This window comes from Balaenoptera musculus, chromosome 9 (genome assembly GCF_009873245.2).
Source record: "Balaenoptera musculus isolate JJ_BM4_2016_0621 chromosome 9, mBalMus1.pri.v3, whole genome shotgun sequence".
Classification (NCBI taxonomy): domain Eukaryota; kingdom Metazoa; phylum Chordata; class Mammalia; order Artiodactyla; family Balaenopteridae; genus Balaenoptera; species Balaenoptera musculus.
Window position 1 is genome coordinate 87,282,068 of NC_045793.1, and position 22,274 is coordinate 87,304,341.

A 22,274-nucleotide genomic window follows, 5' to 3' on the forward strand; every position below is an offset into this window, starting at 1 on the left:
TTGAACAGGATCTGCTTTTCTTTAATAAACAAAGACCACTCTGCCAATTTCTGTACTTCGCTGAAAAGGTATTTATTTTTATTGCATTTTTATAGCACCCAGTCTACTATATATTTCTGAAATGTAATCAAGAGACAGAGTGAAAAAGAAATTGGTGAGTGTGATAGGAAGGAAGCATACGTTGCGGCTACTCTGTAATTTAGAGCTATTATGCTGACGTTTTCCAGCTGTGGATGTGAAGAAGCCTGGTTGAAGTGCCTCCTTGAGAAGCCTGGGTTGGTTCACATGTTCAGATTTCAATCGGCTTTATAACAGGTTTCCTTATGTGCCTCATATTGGCCCCAGGTTCACTGGGCTTGAAAGGAGCCAAAGCGCCATACGGTTTTGGCAGAGGAAGAGTGGACTCTGCCTCTGGGATGTAGGCATTCGGACGCTGATCCGCAGTTGTGTAAACACCATTGGGCAGCTGGCGATTTTCTGCTTCCAAGAACTCCTGCAAAGAATGATTTATCCTTTTCAGTTTTTGAAAACTCAAAGTCGCTTCGTCCTCAGGGCCCATCAGACACAGCTGGGTCTGAGCAGCCTTCGGCTATGCTTGCTGGCCGATATTCCCCAAAGGGACAGAAGGGTGTGAGGGTGTGTCACCAAACATGCACACCCGCACACACATTTCGTCTCATTGGAATGACCCATGTTGCTCAAGCATCACTCTACTCCTGGGGTTTAGGGTTTACCATAAACTGGTTGGTGGGACCTAAATTTGCTACATTCCAAAGTCACTATCTTTCATTAAGCACTAATTATTTCCATGTTTGTGACAAAGGCAGGATAATCTGTTTCCTTTGGTAGGTCCCTGGTGAGCAAATGGTACAAAGGAGGAGATAAGGAGTAAAGTAGAACCAGTGGAGAGAAGCGGTCAGCAGCTTGCTTTGAGTCTCAAGATTCTGCCTGTGTTTCTGGAAAACAGAGGAATCTCTTATAGCATTAAAAAGAATTTGAAAAAATGGAGACAGGTAAATGACAGCTGGGACACCACAGGTAAAATCTGAATGCCCTCAAGAATATAATCCCAGGCAGCGTGGGAATGACAAATCAGACCCTGTTTTCAGGAATTCATAGTATGTGTTTGGAATGCACCTTTTTCTTGGGTTAGGGAGGGAATAGTGATCTTCTGGGGATGTCTGCTCTGTAGTCTGAGAGTGAGTTATAGGTCCCCAGGATGTAGTCTCCTCAGAAAGAGATGCCTAATTCCACTCTAAGATTATTGAAAGGTCATGGGAGTAGGAATAAGAACTGAGCCCCCAGTGTGTAGGTGGTCAGTGATAGACTTAGGTCTTTGGTGGGAGAAGGGTGGTACTGAAGCCTAATCGTAGCTTCTGCACCAGGTGCAGAGTCTGCAGAAGCCTGTGACAACCATAATATGCTTGAGGCCTCACAATATGCTGTGGTGGCCACAGCAGATGGACATAGAAGAGTAAGGTATGGTCTGAGCCAGGGGGCAAAGACAGAGATTAGAGACCTAGGATAAAACCAATGCCAGCCTGGTCATTGCCATGCCAATGGGAGGTCCTGGTCTTCACCATACGAGCCCACGATAGAAGACTGTGGGGTGGGACTTGGTGCCCGCCCAGTGTTCTCCAGGGAATATTCTGACCCTTTGGACTGTTGTACTTTGCTTGCCTACATAATATCTTTAAAAAGCAAAACTTATTTCTAATGACTTGCTGGGCCTATGTGTGTGGTAGAGTAGAACATTTTCATATATTTTGGGAGGATTGACAACCCCTGCAGCAGCCCTTCCCGGCACATTTTACAAATGCAACGTAGAAGCCATAGCTTACCCGAGACTTTTCAGCGATGGCCAAGGCATACATTTCTTCATCTCGAAGTACTTTCAGCCATTCTCTCTCAATCTCTTTATTGAGGGGCAGACCCTTTTCCATCCTGGAATTGCAAGTGAGGATGAAGTCTTCTTTCTCCTTGACTTCCTTCTGGAGTTCAATGGCCATAGCTTGTTTCATGGACAGCTCAGCAACAAGAGCCATCATTTTTTCAGTAGCATCTTTGATCTTTTTCTGGTAGCCATTCATCTAGAATTAAAAAGCCCAAGGCTTAGCCTATGTATACATTCCATGAAGACTTGAAGAAAATGGTAGGCTTCTGGCTGTCTCTGATGGTAGGGGGCATTCTTGCCTGACGGAAGGAAAGTTTAAGTGGGAATTCACAGAGAATAAGAACTGGAGGAGACCTCAGAGATTCAGCCCAACACCCTGGCTGTGAAATAAGGACAAGGAGGAGGGAGAAGAAACAGATCTGTTCATCTAGTTACTGGATTTCCAGGTGGGTAGTATTGAGGGGAATAGTTTAGTGTCTCTATTTTTAAGAGGTGATAAGGACAAGGGAAAAGGTATTCTTGATGTCTAAGTTCTGGCCTAATTTTGCCATGTTATTAGTTTGCCACTTATGCAGGGGGGAAAAATCTGGTAGAACAGAATAGTATTAGTTATTAATACACTTGCTTAAATAAGATAATCAGCATCCGTGATGATTTTTAATGGAAACTATCACACTTCAGTGTGTTTGTATTATTGATCATAATTCCCAGGATGCATCATTATGAGGTCATAAGCGAGCATGAGCTGAACTGGGCAGTCTGGCCAGTAATTTGAAATGAAATGTTCCTAGTTGTATGTGTGTGTGTGTGTGTGTGCGTGTGCACGCTTACCTTTTCATATAAGCTATTTATTATCAAATAATTAAAAGATAAGACTAGGTGGGAAAATTGATTTTAAAAGACAGAAAGGAAGTAAAATTGGAATTGGTGGTTCCTGTAAGCTTTCTAGCCCACAGCACGGCCTTTCAGTGTGGCCGAAGGCTGGTGAGGCAGTAAGAGGTGACTCCCGCCACCCGCCAACACTCAGTGTCACATTACCCTGCCTTATTACTTCTTCATATCCTTTCACTACTGACATTATAATATAAATGTATTTGGTTATTTGGTTATAGCCTATCATCCTATAAGAACGTAGTCTTCATGGGGACAAGGACTGTTTGTTTGTTTTTTTTTAGAAATTATATAGCTACTTTATTTATTTATTTATTTTTATTTTTGGCTGTGTTGGGTCTTCGGTTCGTGCGAGGGCTTTCTCTAGTTATGGCAAGTGGGGGCCACTCTTCATCGCGGTGCGGGGACCGCTCTTCATCGCGGTGCGCGGGCCTTTCACTATCGCGGCCCCTCCCGTTGCGGGGCACAGGTTCCAGACGCGCAGGCTCAGTAGTTGTGGCTCACGGGCCCAGCTGCTCCGTGGCATGTGGGATCTTCCCAGACCAGGGCTCGAACCCGTGTCCCCTGCATTAGCAGGCAGATTCTCAACCACTGCGCCACCAGGGAAGCCCGGGACTGTTTGTTTTATTCATGAGGTTCCCACTGCTTAGAATATAGGAGACAAAATTAAAATTGAATATTTGTTGAATGAAGGAATGAATAAATTCTTAGTCTCTTTTAATTGTTCATTCCTTTGAACCAAGGTAAATTGAGACATAAATATGAGCATCCAAAAGCTACACTCTACCTCAAAATACTTTCTTCTCTTAATAGAGTATATACTGGTCTGTGTGTACATTTGCTTACAGAAACGTTGCCGCTGGTGATTTACGTGCCTCTGAAAATATAATGACCAATTATTATGTGAAAACTTTGTCTCTTTAAGGGAATATGGAATATAAGTTTCTATAACTTCTATACTGCATTAATTTTCAGGAAGCATAATTTGAATAAAAATGACAGGCATTCAAAGCTTCAATGATGAGTCATTATCTCAAATTTTATTAATTAGTCATTGCACACTTGAGTGTATGTATAACTAACCAACCTCCCTTCTCCATAAATCAAAAAAAAAAAAAAAAAAGGATGGTATTATTCTGGGTCCTCTGAGTCTTTGCTGAGATTTCCCATTTTCTGTTCATTTGGGAAACTTGTAAGAGGAGCCATAAGCTCTCTAAGAGAGATGAGAGATGAGATGTGCAACCTTGTTGAACACCCGCAAGGGCCAGGCCACTTCTGCTCAACTATGTGATGCTTGCCACCACTTTAGCTGATATCACACCCATTTCACAGATCAGGAAACTGAGTTTTAAGACCATTTATGTATCTTTCTCAATGTCACTTGGTAGTGCTGGTAAATCACAGATCTGGGATCTGAATGTCTTTCTGTCTTCCAGCTCTGCCTATTCTAAGGAGATTATTTTAAATGGAGGAGGAAGAAAGCCAGGTAGAGAGCATGGAAAGTGGGGAACGGAAAGGGAGATAAATCATGAGGACAGGACTCAGTAATTCTGGAAACTTCCTGGTCATGTGGACGGTCTCGGCAGCTCCCATTTGTGTTTCTCTGGCTTAACAGTTGACTTGTGGAGGGACTCTACCATCAGCTTTGACAAGCAGGCCTCAGCAAAAACCAACTTCCCCCAAAGAAAGGGAGATTCATTTTGCAAAATAAAGGAAGGCAACATTTAAAGAAACTTCGGACATGCTAATTCAGGCAACGTTCATGAGCCTAAAGGAGTCTTAACATTTCTTATTTTATGAGGTAAATTGAGATTGGCACAGGTGCTGTTGGCCTCATCAGTCTATTAGTGGAAGTGTAAAGGCAAATAAAAATGGCCAAGAAGCCTTGAGATTTACAGTAGTTTAGTGTGCCAGAACTGTTTCTAAAACAGGACTGTTAACTTACTCAACAAACGTTTTTCTAGAGTTCAGCACATGCGAGGCATTGGGGAAACTAAGAATAAGGAACAGTCACTGCCCCCAGGAGCCCACAGTGGGTGACACCATTATTCACGGCGTCTTCTGAACTGCCTCCCCACACTACATGGTGTGCACAATGTGTCCCTTTCCCTTTTGCACTCAGCAGCTCCAGTGACTGCTGATGACTGACTAAAAACCCTGGACTGTCACAGAGGGATGCTCCAAGGGGCCGGGGAGGCCAAGCAGGCAGCAGACCCTCTGATGCCTGATGGTGCAAAGTCCTGCTGCGTCCGAATCACCAGCCTCCCTCCTGCTGGCTGCTGCTCTTGCTATAGCTTCTAGCGGTCCCTGCCTGACCCTGTAGCTTTGGATCAGAAGCCCTGGTATTTTAAGCTTATGGAATTAGGAAGCCCCATGTTACTGGCCTCTCCTCACTAGTGAGGCTTGGCGGGGTGGGGGTGGGGGGGGCTCCACCCCAGGGAGTTGTGTGACTGCTGTTCTCTTTAATGGTCCCCTTCCATTGCTGGCTTCTGGCTGCTTCTGGATTCAGGCAGCTCCCATGCAGACCGCTGGATAAATGAGGCCCTCCCTTCACAAGGAACTAGAAAGGACTTAACATGGCACATGAAATACGAAGATAATGACTGTCATATTTGAGTAGGTACCCTTGTTAAGTGAACCTGTATACTGTCATTGAAAGGTTTAGGATTTCCCACTGTAATGAGAATTCATTCAGGGAACAAGACTGAAACTTATCTTGGACAATTCTCTAAGAGTCATCTTTACATTTTAAATTTTAATTCTTTGTCTTTATCTATTCATAAAGCCTAATCTCTCCAGGCCTTCCCCCAATTAATGAAGCAGTCTGTGGAAAATGGAAGGTGATAGAGGAGGAAGGGCAGAAGAGAGGAGGCGGGGACTTGGGCAGACCTTCTTGGCTAAGAGCAGTGTGTCCTGCTTGCAGGCCTGCGTTTTGCTGCAGAGCCTGTCCGTGAGCCGGGAGACCTGTTCATAGATGAAATCCTTCTCCAGCAACTTCTCCTCCTGCTTGGCCAGCTGTAGTTCCAGCTACGGTCGAAAAGAATTGCAATAGGAAAAAAAAGTCATGCAAGTCAAAATCTTTCCTAATTAGAGCACTATTTTTCCCCCTTAATGAAGACACCTTGCCTTCATAACTCTAGAAGTTCTTTAAACTGGACGAAGTCAAGACTTCCCCTCACCCCCTGACACCCTGCCCCCGAGAGCTGTGGCACTTCTTCCTCCCCATGGCAAAGAATGGCCCTCTCAGCTCCTTCGAGCTTCCACGTTGCCATTCCTCTGATATGCTCCCATCAGGAAGACAAATTAATCCACTCAAGATGCCAAAATTGCTCCTATGGGCTGTGAGACAGAGATGGGCATTTTGAAAGCACTCAGGTTTTAACTTTTTTGGCAAGCATCTAAAGTCAAGCTTAGGTTTTGTTACTAGATTGCAATGAAAGGACTATATTAGTGACTAGAATAATGAGGGATAAATCTGTATAACATGAAACTGTACCACAGATATCTGTGACACTGATCAACAGGGGCTAATAGATGCTATTTTAAGAAAGGACATTTACCGCATCCATTTTTTTGATCATTTCTTCTTCGGTCATATCTTTCCCTGGAAGGAAGCGTGTTCTGTTCTCACCCTCAGGATTTATAAACTGTTTCTCCAGGTCTTTTATTCTGTCTGTACACTGCGAAAACTATTAAACAAGAAAGAAACAGTAACTTTGCTCAGTAAATCTTAAAGTCACATACCCCAAGGTCTTTAGGGTCTTTCCAGGCGAAGGTGGAAGGGAATTCTTAACACCCCATCAGCTGGGACTTGTGGTTAAGCAATGTTTCTACTCACGTGTGGTACAGTGAGGAAGATGCCTGTTAACTGAGTCTGCAAAGCAAGGCAGTGACTTCTGGGTCATCAAAAAAAAGCTGACTTTACAACCAGTCCTTTTATTGCTTCCCGTTTTGTGTTATACTCACGGGATGCTGTGTGGTTGCAGAGCTCCGACTATACAGACTTGACCTCTTTATCGCATGTTGTTACAGGGGCCAAGGTAGACAGCACAGCGTGCAGGGTACACAACATACTAGACTCCAGTTTAAAACCCTTTGCTGGCAATAGGCTTAATGGCTTCCCAAAGAAGAGTAAAATTCTTAATTACTAGGTCAACACAGCGTACAGTCTGTGAGGAATAGCCTGAACTATTTGTATCTTTTTTGGGAAACACCCAATGTAATGTTTTATATATCAGCTATATTTGTTGACTCAGTGAGACTTTGGAGGTGGATGAAGCAATACAGAAATCCTCAAGCAGGAGTGGCAACCACACTTAGCTGTTTTATAGGGAGAGATGCAGAACACAGGGAAAACCAAGTCATCACTTGTAGCTTTTCTACTGAGAATCTGTATAATCGCAGGCAAATCATTTATCTTCTCTCAACCTTAGTTTCCTCAACTATCAAATGGGAAAATAAGTCCCAAACTCATGGGATCGATCCATTAAACGAGATAATATATTTAGAGTACTTTAAATTTTTAAACTTATTCTCCTCCTCCCGACAAAAAGAATTTTAGGGGCTTCCCTGGTGGCGCAGTGGTTGAGAATCCACCTGCCAATGCAGGGGACGCGGGTTCGAGCCCTGGTCTGGGAAGATCCCACATGCCGTGGAGCAACTGGGCCCGTGAGCCACAATTGCTGAGCCTGCGCGTCTGGAGCCTGTGCTCCACAACAAGAGAGGCCGCGATAGTGAGAGGCCCGCGCACCGCGATGAAGAGTGGCCCCCGCTTGCCACAATTAGAGAAAGCCCTCGCACAGAAACGAAGACCCAACACAGCCATAAATAAATACATAAATACGTAAAATTAAAAAAAAAAAAAAAAAAAAGAATTTCAAATGGTGACATGAATAATTTTTTTCTTCCTGTCTCTCCACACTTAATTGCCCTTAACAGGGAGTTAAAGTATCCATGTATGTGTATTTTTTGTTATTAACAACATTTAATGTCTCCTTTTGTTAATTAGGAAATTAGATAAGAAAAAATATATGGTGCTTGCTTATCAAAGTGGTGCCTTGATTGATCTTATTTCCCCATGGGGCTTTGAGGAAAAACTGTATCCTTTTTCGATATAAAATAGTGCTCTTGTGTCCTAAAACAGTTCACATGACTTCCAGGAGCCCTAAAAACAGGCTATTATTACAAGTAAAATATTGCAGGAAAATGTGACTTATGATAATCCTTGGATTATCATATGTCCTTATGATCATCCTTGGACGATTAAAAACTTTCAAGCAACCAAAAAAAAGCAAACCTTAAGAGAATTCTGAAAATGATACAAAAAAGGGGAAGACTGAAAAAAAAACACAAAACACTGTAGCTATAGCAAATAACAGGATATGAGAGAGATCTGGCACTACATGGCAACGTACAAAAACAACGTGCTTGAAGCTTGAAATTTCACACCATATCCTTCAAAGGGCCCACGTGATTAGTGCTGAGTATACAATTAAATAATGAGGTGCAGTCTGAAGACTAATGCGAAACTTTCTATTCCACTGTTCTTAAGCTTAGAACTAACTCTGGTAGAACAGGGAGCTGATGATAACACATAGTCTCTATGCTTCAGTTCATGTGCAGTGAGAATGATAAATGCTCACACCAAGCAGGGTGTACTATCATTGAATGCATAGTATTTTCCTCTTGGGTAAACTGAATTCATATTTTATACCGGATTACTGGTTTTATATAATAAATGCTAAGTGTATATATATATATATATTTTAAGAAGAACTAATTTTATCTATTTTAATCTATTGAATAGAAGTATTAATTTGCAATTAACACAAGTAAAATTCTTACATAATACAGAGTGAATTTTTTTCTGTCATGGATCTTACTGGATTTAAAGTCCTTTTGTTCTGCTGGGCATGTTGATCATATAGCATGGGCAAAGATGGCCTTGAAAGTGTGTGCTGGGAAAGACCTAGAGAGAGCCAAATTATTCTGTAAAACAGAGTGAGACAAGCGTGGGGTGCCTGGGGGGCAATCTGGGATGGTAAGGCTGTGGAGGGGAGATGGGGGGTGAAAGATGGAAAGACAAGCCAGTGAAATGGAACTAGGCTAGGGCGCTGCATGGGGTAGTACACCTGGGGGACTGTTCCCAGTGGTGGCGTGGGAAGGCATACTTGTCTGATACTTAATTTGAAGTTCTTTGCATTTCTTTAATGTACCCCCTCACACTGGTGCCCCAATTGTTCAATAAAGTCAGTTCACAGACACAGGCCTGGCATGAATGGTCTTGTGTAGGTGTAGGCGGAAGGAGGAACCAGTCCCGAGTCTGCACTGAAGTGGCACAGAAGTGGCCCAGTCTCTGTGTGTCAAGATGATGAGCGGATCCCCCAAAGGAACCACTAATTGGAAGCAGGAGTCAGAGCTGCAGGAATCCTGGGGAGGCTCTGGGGGAGACCTGGGGGAGGCCTGGGGGATGTTCCAGCCAATCCTTCTAATTCAGGGCTACACTTATTGAAGAAGTGAATGGGAGAACATATGGCTAAAGAAACAAACACTGGAATCAAAACCTTACCATGTTTGTGTAAAATGAAAGATCCTATCATCTGTATAGCATATTACACGTTGAAATGCCATAAAATATGAAAGTAGAACCATCATTCAGTTCCATAAAGTCCTGTGAATCCCATGACGTGATTAAATTTAAAAAAAATGACCCAAAACTGTGTCTATAGCATGAGCTAATGAAAACCATTTACTTGTAAACCTAGAAAAAGACCAGAAGGATTTCTTCCAGATTTCTGATAATTTTAATAGTGATTATATGTTGGGGATAGAATTTTTTTTCTTTAAAATTTTTGTATTTTTTTTCAAAACTTCATTAACAGAGTATGTCTTAATTTTATAATCAGAAAAAAATCTGAAAGCAAACCTGACATTTTATTATTATTTTAAAAACTTTTGGCCACACCCCGTGGCACGTGGGATCTTAGTTCCCGGACCAGGGATCGAACCCACACCCCTGCATTGAAAGGCGGAGTCTTAGCCGCTGGACCACCAGGGAAGTCCCTAAACCTGGCATTTTAGAAAACATGTTATAGGTTAAAATGTATTCCTGCTACATTGAGTCAATGGAAAAAAGTTTAGGCCACAAATTGTTTAGTTTAATTTTTTCTTCTGTTTTCATTAAGAAAAAAGTATAATTATTACATGTGAAGAAAATGGCTTTATATTTATGGTTTTATTTATTTACTTGCTATTTTATGTTTAAATTTTATGACTTTATTCCACTTTAAAAAAGGCCATGTCAGAGGCCAAGTTATTAAATTACAGGGAAACTACAGGGGTTAATAAGGAGTCTGATTATATGCGATTACCCATTAATAAGAAACAACAATCTTGGTTCTAGAATATCAAAGAGAATCAAAAACAAGAGAGCTAGATGGTCTGCAGGATCTTTCCAGCAAGCATCAAAAACATAATTATGAATAAAAATAAAAATAAAAACAAACCAAATAAAACCAGTTATGCTGGCCGTAGTGAAAGCCTGGCTTACTGAAGTTTTGAGCTCTGAAGCAGCTGAGTTAGAGCTGAGATTTGGGAAGGTCTAAATTCCAAGAAAGGCAGAAAGTGCTTCATGGGGGAAAAAAAGACAATCTGTAGCTCAGATGCCTGAAGCACAGATTCTGCCCTGGAGCAGTGTTCAAAGGCATTTTCAAACAGGACATTTAACTCAAGAGTTCTTGTAGGTACCAGGAGTAGCATGGCTTGATTTACATGTAAGAACTTATATGACCTACAAAGCAATAAAGGAGAAAAAAAAAGAAAAAAGCAGCAAATGTTCCCAGGAAGTGTGTCATCAACACTTTTCCCACCTGAATCTGGAGCACTGCTAAATCAGCATCCAGAGCCCTCTTGGCTGGCAGCAATTTCCGGGTCACGTGAATCTGTCTTTGCTTCTCCGCAATCTTCAGTTTCAGGAATCGAATCTTTTCTTCCAGGAAATGTATTTCAATTTCTCCATTTAGCTTCATCTTCTCTTGGATGTTTATTTTTTCATAAAAAATGCACACTTCCTCTTCGCGCTCTATCAGCTGAACACCACTATGGTCAAATTGAGAGGCAGAGGCTAAGAGGATGTTGAGGCCGCTGTTTTACTAGTCACTGTGGTTCTCTCTGGATTTGGGTGCAAAATACACATCAACACTGCATGATTCCAGAAGGCAATAGATATTCACTGCTGGCTTTCTAGTTAAACTCCACGTTTTGAATTTTTCTGGGCATGGGAGAGAGAGGGTTGTGTAGAATCTGGGCTCTGAGCTGACTATGTTGTGGGCTGGCCACACTATCTCTGCACGTCCCAATGGTCCTCCTGGGGTGGCAAAGAGTGTCACTCCCCAGGCATGAACAACGTGATCCCAGAGTCTGATTTTCTGCAGACCCTCTTCCTGGGCCAGACCTGCCAACCGAGGGCTGGCCAGAAGTACCTAGGCAGGGGGCCAGGGAATGCGTTTCTGGCAGCTATTCGGTTCTATCTAACTTGCCAGGACCACTAAGCTCTTTTAAAGTTAAATATTTCTGATGTACATTTCCCCATAAACAGGCAAATCCCCATGATTACAGTCCTTTGTAATCATGCCAGAGGAAAGACCCCCTCCTTGTGAGGAGACTATGGGGAAGAAACAAAGTAAGAATTTTCTAATTCCAGCCCCAGAACTGACCACCGCCTGGGAGCACACTGCCTAAATGCTTTGGTTTGTGCCAGGAGCCAAATAAGAGGACTTTTTTTATTTCCCCAGAGAGAACACCTGCCAGCCCTTTGAAAAAGTGGTGTTCGTCACACCCTGAAGTTCTTCCCCCACACCGTGCGTATCCATTATCCCCGAGTGCATCTTAATTGCTTCTCTTTCTCTCTCTCTCCTCCCTCAAAACATGTGTGCACAGGGGTGTATTTGGCTAATCTTAGCTCTGTATTTTGTTTCATTTGTCATTCACTGGCTCATCTCATGAGCTTCTTTGTTCTCTGGACAACAGAAGCCAGGTGCGATGCTTTACCACCTTTTTGTACTTTCAGGGCCCAGCACTTAACACAGAACACAGCCTTACACAGAACAGCACACAATCAAGGTTTGATGAAAAAAAATCTAATACCTGATGTAATTACTACAGGGCTCTACAATCTCACACGCCAGATTTCTCAGAGCACAAGCAACTTGGGAAAACTGTTAAGTAGTAATCAATTAATAATATTATTATAGCTGGGAGAAATAATGCTACTCTGAGAAAATGAACTGGGTGAATGGCTTACTTGCTGAGAAAATGAACTGGGTGAATGGCTTAATGAATAAACCTGCCCCCCAAGTGAATACAAGATCCAAAGACTTATTTATGTCAGTTATACTGAAGTAATTTGATGGTATCCTGATCCTGAGTAGTAGCCCGGTAAAGGACTTTGATCCTTAAGCGAGCAACTTGCCAAACCCTACTCTTGCCTGTCTTTCTTAGGAGGACAGAGTTTCTTATTTTCAGGGAAAGCCCCCTCCCCACCCTGCAAAGGCTAATGAAACCTGAGTGTCAAATGTCCCTCACTATCCCCTGTCAAGTCTAGAGAAAAATGTGCAACATTTATAAATCGGATCTCTGGGTGCTTTGCTCTCCTATCAGGTTCCTGGTTTTTACCTTTCATTTCGACGCTGAACGGCTTTTTCGTATTTTTTGCGAAGCTGCACCATCTCCTCTTCAATCACTGTGATCATGTTGGCAAGTCTGTCAGTGTTATTTAACTGGGCTTCCTTCTTCTCTTTCATTTCCTGAAGTTTTGCTACAATTTTGCACACATCGTTTTGCATGCTTTCTCTGATGGTAATGTTGTTGGCATGCTTCAGCATAGAATTTTGTAGCTTTCTTTAAAAATAATGGGAAAATGGGTACGATTATAATTTCCTTTAGTTTCTTTAAAAACAATAAAGACTTCTGAAACACAAGCAGTGTCAAGGTAGCTCTTGATTTAGTGTGTCCCTTGAAATGACAATAGTAGTAATGATATTCATCACATGATACTCTTCAGGAACTTCTGTAATTTCCCAGGTCTCCGATTTGCCCTTATCTGGATTAGGACATCTTTCCTTTGTGCCCCAAGCGTCTGCTGCCCCGATTTATCAAAGCAAGAGACTAAAGTGATTCATTTACTGCTCTGGCATCCCGGGGAGACTCTGCTATCTTGAGGGCGGAGGCGGTTATATCTGACAATGTCCACTGGACCTAAGGTAGTGCCTGACTCAATATAGCATCACAATAAATGCTGAATGAATGCATGGCCTCTGTAAATGATATTTTACTTTCATGTAGGATGAGAAACTGATTAGGATGTTAGATTTGCCTTTTCATACCAATCCCCTCACACCTCTACTCCCACCCAACCCCCTTCCACTACCCCACACACAAGAGACCATTTTGTAATATCTCTATAAAAGGAAACTGGGCAATAGTGGCCACCAGAAAAAGTTCAGGTTGTATAGACTCTGTGGATCAGGGACTAAATACAGGTGAAAGAGTCTACCAGATCTTGGCACACGGTAAAGAATAAAGTTTAAAAAAACAACCATTGGATTAATTCATTTAATAACAAAAAGTCCTATATAAAGGGCTATTTCTATGGGTAAAAAAAGTGAGCCCAGAGAGCTAGGGTAGCTTGCCCAAGATCACACAGCTAATAAGTGGCAGGGCTGGGATTTGGGTCTAGAAAGCCCCCTCTCTTAACCACTCTGCCATACTGCCTCACATAAGCTCATTAGATGCTTCACATCTACAATCATGGGATGCTGGTCTATAAACATTTGTCTTCTAACATTAAATGGCAACTGTCAAATTTGTGCTTTTATTTCTAGATGAGTAAATGAAAATGAAGTGAGCATAGTTACAGAGTATAGTTTTCCATCCACTTAAATATGGCTCCCAAACAGAAGCATAAGGAATCCCATTCAGATGCTTACCTTGTCAGCTGTAAAGGGGGGTGTGTGAGCAAGGGCTTTTCTAGTTTTGTAAAAGACTTATTTTCTATTTCATCATCCCCAGGGTATCTTATCGCTTAATGACTCCGAAGAGAAATTTTTGAAAGGACAGTAGTTATTATAACACTTACCTTTCTTGAGTAACTGCACTAGTTCTTAAAATTTCCAGTTCATTTAATGACATTTTATGCCTTTCTTTTATTTCATTGACTTTCTGGTGAGCTTTGTGAAGTAAGTTAATAAATTTGTTTCTTTCATTTCGAATAGTGTCATACAGTTTAGCAAACTCTCTGAGTCTGTGAAAATACAAGTTTTTTTTTTTTTTGAGTAAAATAAGATTTATATATCTATTACAAGTGTTTTTGAAATTTGTGAAATAAATAGGTTTTTTTTCCCCCAGCCAACTAGATAAGTCCTCATGTAATTCTTTTACCTCCGATGAATTTCTCGTTTTTTCTTCCTGTGTATCCGGATTTCAAGATCCTTTGCTTTGATCTCCCTAACAATGTTGGTATATTTTTGCTGAAATATACAAATTGATAGTGAAATTTTAAAAATAGCCTACCACCAACAGCATATGGATACTCCCAGCCTCAACCCATCTCATTACTGCCCATTAAGGACAATTCTATTTTCATCAGCTGGGTCCTGCAGATCAGGGGGAAGAGGAAAGGGGGTGGGGGATGAAAATCGCCTGGCCAGCTGAACTGAATCACGTTGGCTAGGACAGAAGGTTAATCAAAGGAGAGAAAGATCGAGAGAGGAGGAAAAGAAAGGAGACTGCCCAGGTCGGTTTGAGGAAAAGTTCGGGAAACTTTTGAAGAGCAGAAGAATGATTGTGGACGGCACGGCTGGGCTGGGTGAGTGAGGAATTTGTGGAAGGTAGATGAGAGAAGGGGACTTGGAGTCGGTTTTGATAAATGTTACGAGTTGAAGGCTCTGTGGTATTTTGTGAGACTGAAGCCACGCTTTTAAAGCGCTTTTCCATTTTTTTGTACGGTGGGTGTGTTTTCCTACACAGTGAAGCGCCATGCTGAGACCAGCCCCATAGGGAGCTGAAAAACAGATTACACATGAATATTTTAAAAGACGGCAGTTATATTTCCAAAGTGCTCAATATATACCAAATGTTAAATGCGCTAGTTACGTTCTTCAAATACAAAGATGCTGGGTCCTTTATCTAGGGTGAGAAACGTATTCAAAGAAGTACAGTATTTTGCTAGTAGAAACCAGAGGAAATAGTTTCTGCTGGCCTTCTCTTAAGGACCGTGAGAGCAAAACCCATATGGTTATTCAAAAGAAACTAGGCATCAGAGCCAAGATTGACATGTAGCAATTTTATGTTGTTCTCAGTGAGAAGGGGAGTCAGGAAGAAACTAATATTATTTAAGTAACTGCGTGTATGAAGAATTAAAGAGATAAAAAATGTGTCATCCACTCCATCTTGGAGGTAGTAGTAACACTGACTTTTTTTTCCCCTTCACCTTTTATCTTAGGGATATAGATGAGAGGTGAAAATAAATAAGATTGACTGTTGTCTTAAGGCAGTTATAGTTTATTACAGCCGATGTTTAACAGACTAATTCCCAATGCTAAGAATACTTAAGGAAAACAGTATTTTTCCTTTATTGATTTCCATATTTCAAGAGAAAACTGATCTTCTTTGAGAGAAATTAAAGAATTGAATTCGCTCATTTAGTAATGAGGTTTGGCTGACATAGATTAGTCACACATAGATAACACATGTGTCAGTTTTTGAGGTTAATTAAAAAATTGTCTAGTTCGTAAAACAGATCCATGTTCCTCGTAGTAAGTGTCCCTCTGTCCTCTCCTCTCCTCGTTTTGCTACTGTCCCTCCTCCCCTCCGCCACCCTGTTCCCTCAGGCAGCCTTCTTTCCCCCTTTCCTCCCCGGCCACTGCCTTGCCTTTCTTTCCTGAAACGCAACTACCCCATGAACTCTTCTGGGCTTTGCCTCAGCTTCTGGGACCAGGGTCCAAACTGCTCAATAGGGATTAAGTGACCTTCACCACCTGACCTTTCCTGCTCTCTGGTCTCACTATTTGACACCCTTTTCCCCATCTTCCCATGCCCCAGCCATGCTAAACTTCTTTTAGTTTCTCTCTCTCAAATGTTCTGGGTGGGTGGGTGGGAAATAAACAGTTAAAGGACAATTTGAATAGTTTGCTGTGGGTTGTGTGATGTAGATCTTCACCCCAGTTTTCTCTCATCTGTACTTAACCTCATGGCTCACGAATGCTTTGATGTGAGTTCTTTCTGGAAAACAAGAGGAAATGCTACCCTGTGTGAATGCTTGCTCAGAATTAGATAAAGCTGCACTCAGAAACAGCCAACATCTGGGTCACGTGGTAAATTCAGGTATTCTGTTTTCGTAACATGTCACATCGTATTCATTTTTAACAGGGGACTTCTGGACACAATCCTTATGTGGAATAAATGATTCTAATTTTAGTGTTTTAGCTAGCATGATAGGAGGGTTGTTTTTGCTATTGGTTTCCTTGTTGGTTTTGTTTGGGGATGTTGCACTGGGTCAGCTCTGGTACTTTGTCAGGAGCCCAGGAGAGTCATGGGGTGAAGCAGTTACTAAGGGTAATTGTCCTAGGATTGGTTTAAATGATGCTGGCTTGATGAACTTGGGAAGGAGAGTGGTCTAATGCTGTGGCTTCTGAGTTGTTCTGGGCAAATCACAATGGACTATGAGATGGTGGCGAATCACAGACACCTGCGCCTGTGCGCCTGTCAGCCGTGTTCCCTGAAGGCACCCACCTTATTCTTACTGCAATTGTCATCTGTTCAAATCCTCTGCTTGTTGTCATTGACCTAGTTCTTTTCCCCTCTAGATTGTTAGCTGTTGCCAGTTGAATCCTTGGAATATTTTTCAGTGCATGATTGAGTTTTGTTTAGGGAAGCTGTATAGTCACTGAACTTGAAGGAGACTAAAAATCATAGTTTTCTGATGAACATTGTATTAAAAGGAGGCTACCCTGGACTCCTGTGGTCATTAGTGGATGGTTACAAAAATGCAGTTACCTGAGCTTTCAGGAAATCCTTGGATTTTTGCTCTTTCTCGTCAATTTTGATTTGAGTCATACGGACAAGGTTGAATACCAGCTCTCGCATGTTTTCTTGCTCCTTTAAAAGCTTGTTTTCTTCAGCAAGTTGCTGTTCTACTAACTTAGACTCAGCTTCTGATAGGATTTTCTTTTGAAAAAAACACAAATATTATAATGCATTTATTTGAAAGAACATACTAAGGCCAGTATCTCAGACTACTTTTTAAATTTTCTATGTAGAGTTTATTTTGTTAAAACACAAAATGTAACTCTGCTGCCTTAGCACCAAGTATTTGCTTTATCTTATAAAAGAATGTGCAAACATGATAACATGTTTAACGTAGAACTTTTTCTTATTCAGATTGTATTTTCAAGTAATTTTTTGAAGGGAAATAAAAGCATGTTTTAAAACACTTTGACAGTGGCTTGAATGAGCAAAATTTGAAATTAGACGTGGGTGAAATAAAACACTTATTGTTCATTTTTAACCAGTAGGCTTTTTACTTTAAAATCTCATGAATCTGTGTAATTTTTGCTGGTTAAAACACATTCTTTTTTTTTTTTCCCAAATTTTAATATGGGTTTGGAGTGGACTTTGAGATAAAGAAACAGACCCACATTAAGTAGGATCATATTCTCTTTGATGACTCTCCTGTTAATGAGGTTTCATGGAACACAGTTAACAACACAAGTTTGCTTTAATCATTCTTAGATAGAAGCTTAAGTGAAAGTTGATATTAACCTGCTGGGTCAAATTCCTCTTAGCCACTTCAACTTCCTTATGGAGCTCTCGCCTTCTCTCAATTAATGTAGAATCATCTTTAGGGATAGCTTCAATCTGGAAATCAGAGTTTAAAATAGGTGTTTATACCTATTGAAAGAAATCTTCAGTGTCATGTAGTCAACCCTGTCATGACCTTTTGCAAATGGTAGGGAAATTATGATTCTTACTCTTAAAGGAACTGCCTATTATGCTGAATATTCTTTATAAAGTCATGGTAAACTAAAATATGAAGACTTGTCAAAAATCTGTAATTCACCAGCTGCAAATATTCTATTTCTCATTCATTAGGAAATAAAAACTCTTACTACTAACAGTTGCTAACATTTATAGAGTACGACTGTGTGTTAGGCAAAGTTCTAAGTGTTTATATGTATGGTCTTATTTAATCCTCACGTAACCCCACGAGGTAGGTAATATTATCTCCAATTGTACAGATGAGGAGAATGAGGAACAAAGACATTTAAGCACCTTGCCTCAGTGACGTACGTGCAAACCCAGGCAGTTAGATCCCATGGTCCTAACACTGTATTTTACTGCCTCTCTAACTCATGACTCAGCACTTTGGAAACATGCATATTCAAATGATATTTATTATACTTATAAAATCTGAATTCATTTATGAAACACTATAGATTTCAAATTAGGAACTATTAATAGGAACTATTAACAGAATAGTTGGAACTATTAATAACAGAATAGTTGGCTACTCTTATGTAGTAGTTTGAGTACCTGGAAAGTTCTTACACAAAAGAAAAACCTCTTAACTTTTTTGTTGATACTTGAAACTCCACCATTGTATTTCAGTTGTACTGGCTTGTGCTTTTGTCCTCTGTTGAAGTACTTTGAAGAGAGGGCAACATCTTATTCTATCAGTCTTTGCTGTCTTATTAGGAATGAGCTTATCAGATTCTTTTTGATGGAGAAGAGAGCAGTGAGAAAGAGGACACGCAGTGACTGATGGGGAAGGAGTACCATCCAAGGATACAGGAAGGGTTATCTGGGGGTGCTGAGTGCATACTTGACTCAGAGCAGACTTAGAGTTGGATCTTCACACCAAAAGCAATCTGATGTGGTTCATTTCCTACTGTGACAGCACACACTTCTAGGCACCAGGATTGAATATTGACTAAAATTTGACCCAGGAAGGGAAGATCATACTCTTTAGTGATTTAAAGGTCACTAAACAGGATCCCTCCGAAGTTTTAAAGTAGCTGAAGTGTGTTTGGATGCCCCACAATCATGAACCTGTGCATCGTCAGTAGCATCTTTTGTACCCACAGATGCCCAGCGACATCCTGCTTTCCATGGCCTCTCCTACCATGGAGAGCTAGCTGCTGAGAAGCACGCGCTGGACTTAGGAAGATGAGACGTGGTCTTGTGAAATCCATGTAACAATATATAGGAGTTGTGATTTTGATGAGCAGATAATTGCTACCGCAAGTCAGACAATGGAGAGCTCAACGTAGAATTGAATAATCAGGAAAGATTTCATGGAAAAGTTAAGAAGCCAGCGAGGAAGACTTTGATTTCTCCTTCTGGAAAGTAGGGTTAATTCTTCCTGGACAGGCTGGAGTCCAGCAAGCATCTTGGTGTCTGTCTGTTTCTCTGCCACTGGTGTCCAGGAATGGGCTGCTCCACGTGATTTGCTCCCAAGTGTCGGCAAATCTGTACATGTATACTAACGGGGACTAGAGAAGCTTGTAAGCTTTCTACAGAAGATCTGATGAGAGCACACTCATCAACTACTCTGTCAACTAAAGGCTCCTGACAAATTTTCCTGGATTCAGGTCTCAGACATTCAGGTTTTCTCCAATGTTTCAAATTACAAACAATACTGCGGTGAATGATACTAATTTTTGAACTCTGGCTAACTGCTTCTCTGACACATTTCTCAATGCTCCACAAACCCACCCCTCTAGTTTCAGGAAGGAATTCAGTATGCTTGGTTTGTGGAAGAGGTAACAAGGTAAGCCATTGGTAGCAGAGCCTGCTGGCTGCCTAGCCAATGTCTGTGCTCCACTTTGACCTTACTAACAGAACCCCAATTTTGTTCAGAGCTGCAATGTATCAGAAAATCTTCAGACTCCTTTGCAGTTGGGGGTGACGAGATGAGCCAGGACAGGCCAATAAAATGTAAGTGGAAATCTCCTGGACAGGGCTCCTGGGAAAGTGACTGTTTCCCTGTTTAAAAGACAGAGTCCGCCAAGTCATCTGCCATATGCATCTTGCTCTCTGCCCTTCCCCACTTCTGTGTGATTTTATGCCCAAAGGCAGAATGGCCATTTTGTGACCTTGGAGGAAAAAAATATGCATGTTAAAGATGACAGAAGAAAAAGCTAAGAGGATCCTGGACTTTTCATTATGTGAAACTACCTGGTGTGTGCCTATCTCTGGATTTTTTATTATGTGAATAAAACAACCCTCTATTTACTTCAGCCACTGTAATTGAGTTTCTTTTACTTCTTGCAGCCAAATTGTAAACCTAATTGATATATCTTTTGAAAGGAAATCTTTCTAAGGTAATCTGGAAAATGGGCTGGAGTTAGGCTGAAGCTTCCACTAATGGGAAAGGGAAAAAACTGATCAAGTATTAAAAGTTCTAATTATGTTCTAATATTGAGGTAAAGTAATTTACCATTGTTTTTGGGCCCCAAACTGCTTATATCAGGTTTTGTAAGCTTATTTATTTTAGTTCTTTGTTTTGATTTTTATAGAGTAGCATTTCATATTTTAAAAAAAATTAACGTGTGTTCATTGTAAGCAAAAATAAATAAATAAATAAAACACTAAGTAAAGTAAGAAATTAAACATCTTCTGCTCCCCACCTCTACTTCAAATGTTACTCACCAGGAGGCAGCATTAATAGATTGGTGTCTGTTCTTTCTGACATTTTTAATATATGAATAAACATCAGTAACTTTCATAAAGTTAAGAAATTAGACATATTCTGTTGTAAACATCCCAATTATTTTATATCAGTGAACCTCAGTTTCTTTAAGGCTCTGATGTTTTTCTAAAATATTTGAAATTTTCATGAGGTTTGTGGCTCCGAATTCTGGGAGAGTCTCTACAGTCAAAGGCCTAAGAGAATCAAACAACTGTCCCTAGGGGGAAACAAATTTTGAAGAATAGCCTGAGCTCTTCATGCTTATCTTTTTTAATCATTTTGTTTTCAGATTGCATGCAAGTTTGAAATGTTCATTCAGGCTGGGAGTGACTGGCCTGACCCACTCCTATTTTCAAGTACTGCCAGCCAGCATAGGACTATGGCTGGGCTAATTATAAGTCATAAGTTCAAAGAGGAAGTTAGTCTCTCCCTGAAACTGAACTAGGACAAAAACATAGACTTTTCCTGAAAGCACTGAAGGAAAAGGATTTTAATATATTTTCATTTCTGTTAGTTCTACATTATATGAGTGTTATTTTATGAGCTTAATAGCTAGACGTATCCTAATATAAATAGCATTTCTTTATTAAAATATGAACAACTTGTGAGCATTCTACCACAATTTCCTCTTTGGTGAAGAGCCATTCCTGACATATTTGTGTCCAGTCAGATCAGTCTATAGTGGCAAACCTCATCATCAGAAACAGCATCCAGTTAGCTTTACAGTATCCCACTCTTAAATATAAGCAGATAGATAAGGATTACCAGATATTTGAGAAAAGTTTCTAGTACGAAAGAGAAAAGAACAAACAAGGACACAAAAACAAACAAAAAACCAGGAAGATGTAATCTGAAGAAAAATGTAATTTGCAGAAAGAAGAAAAAAATAAAAAACTATCATTAACATTCTCAGTGAGATAACAGAAGATATGAAGTAAGAATAAGGATACTATAAGAAATAAACATTAGGAGAAAAAGAGATCATGGAAATTTAAAATATGATAGCAGAATGTAAGATTAAATAGAATGACTGGAAGAAAAAGTTGAGGAAATCTCCCTTGTAGCAAGTCCAAAAAACAAAAGAATGAAAAATAAGAGAAAAAAAAGACAAGAATGTTAAAAGACTCTTTTAGAAGGTCCAACATCTGGGTAATAGGGGTCCCAGAAAGAGAACAATAAAATAAAAGTGGACAAAATTGGAGAAATTATTTAAGACAAAGTCTCAGAATTGAAAGACATGAGTTTCCATATACAGAGAGCCCACTAAGTGTCCAGCACGATGGCTAAAAGTAGAAGCCCCACAAGTGGGAACTTCATTGTGAAATTTAAAAATTTTAGAGGCAAGTAAAAAATCCTACAAGTTTCCAGCATGGAAAAAAAAAAAACAAAACTGGTTTCAAACAAAGGATCAAGTATCAGAATTGACACCAAGTTTCTTAGTAGTGACTTTAGATGATAAAAGACAATTGATCAATGTCTTCATTATGAGGAAAAATAATTTCCAATTAAAATGTCATATTCAGTTAAAGTATTAATTATCTATGACGCTAGAGAGGATAAAATATTTTCTGACATGAAAGGTGTTCTGACATGCACTTTCTGACACACAGGTCTTAAGAAACTACTTTCCATTCACCTTTCTTAGGAAGCTACTGGAAGACATGCTCCTCCCACAAAAAGAGAATAAGCCAAAAGAGAAATAGAAGAGACACATGAAATAGGGGATCCAACATAGGAGAGAGG

General features: G+C 40.5%; 1 protein-coding gene across 1 annotated transcript in view; it reads right to left on the reverse strand.

The window, feature by feature from the left end:
• Positions 1-56: 56 nt before the first annotated feature.
• CCDC146 (coiled-coil domain containing 146) overlaps positions 57-22,274 on the reverse strand; it is a 138,554-nt gene continuing 116,336 nt past the window's right edge. Inside the window, exons 10-19 of the mRNA XM_036864252.1 lie at positions 17,603-17,698; positions 16,838-17,008; positions 14,222-14,310; positions 13,920-14,084; positions 12,458-12,682; positions 10,654-10,882; positions 6,346-6,474; positions 5,675-5,812; positions 1,842-2,090; positions 57-493 (exon numbers count right to left, since the gene is read on the reverse strand). Of these exons, the coding sequence (XP_036720147.1) occupies positions 290-493; positions 1,842-2,090; positions 5,675-5,812; positions 6,346-6,474; positions 10,654-10,882; positions 12,458-12,682; positions 13,920-14,084; positions 14,222-14,310; positions 16,838-17,008; positions 17,603-17,698 (1,695 nt within the window). The 3' untranslated portion in view covers positions 57-289. The remainder of the gene's footprint in view (positions 494-1,841; positions 2,091-5,674; positions 5,813-6,345; positions 6,475-10,653; positions 10,883-12,457; positions 12,683-13,919; positions 14,085-14,221; positions 14,311-16,837; positions 17,009-17,602; positions 17,699-22,274) is intronic.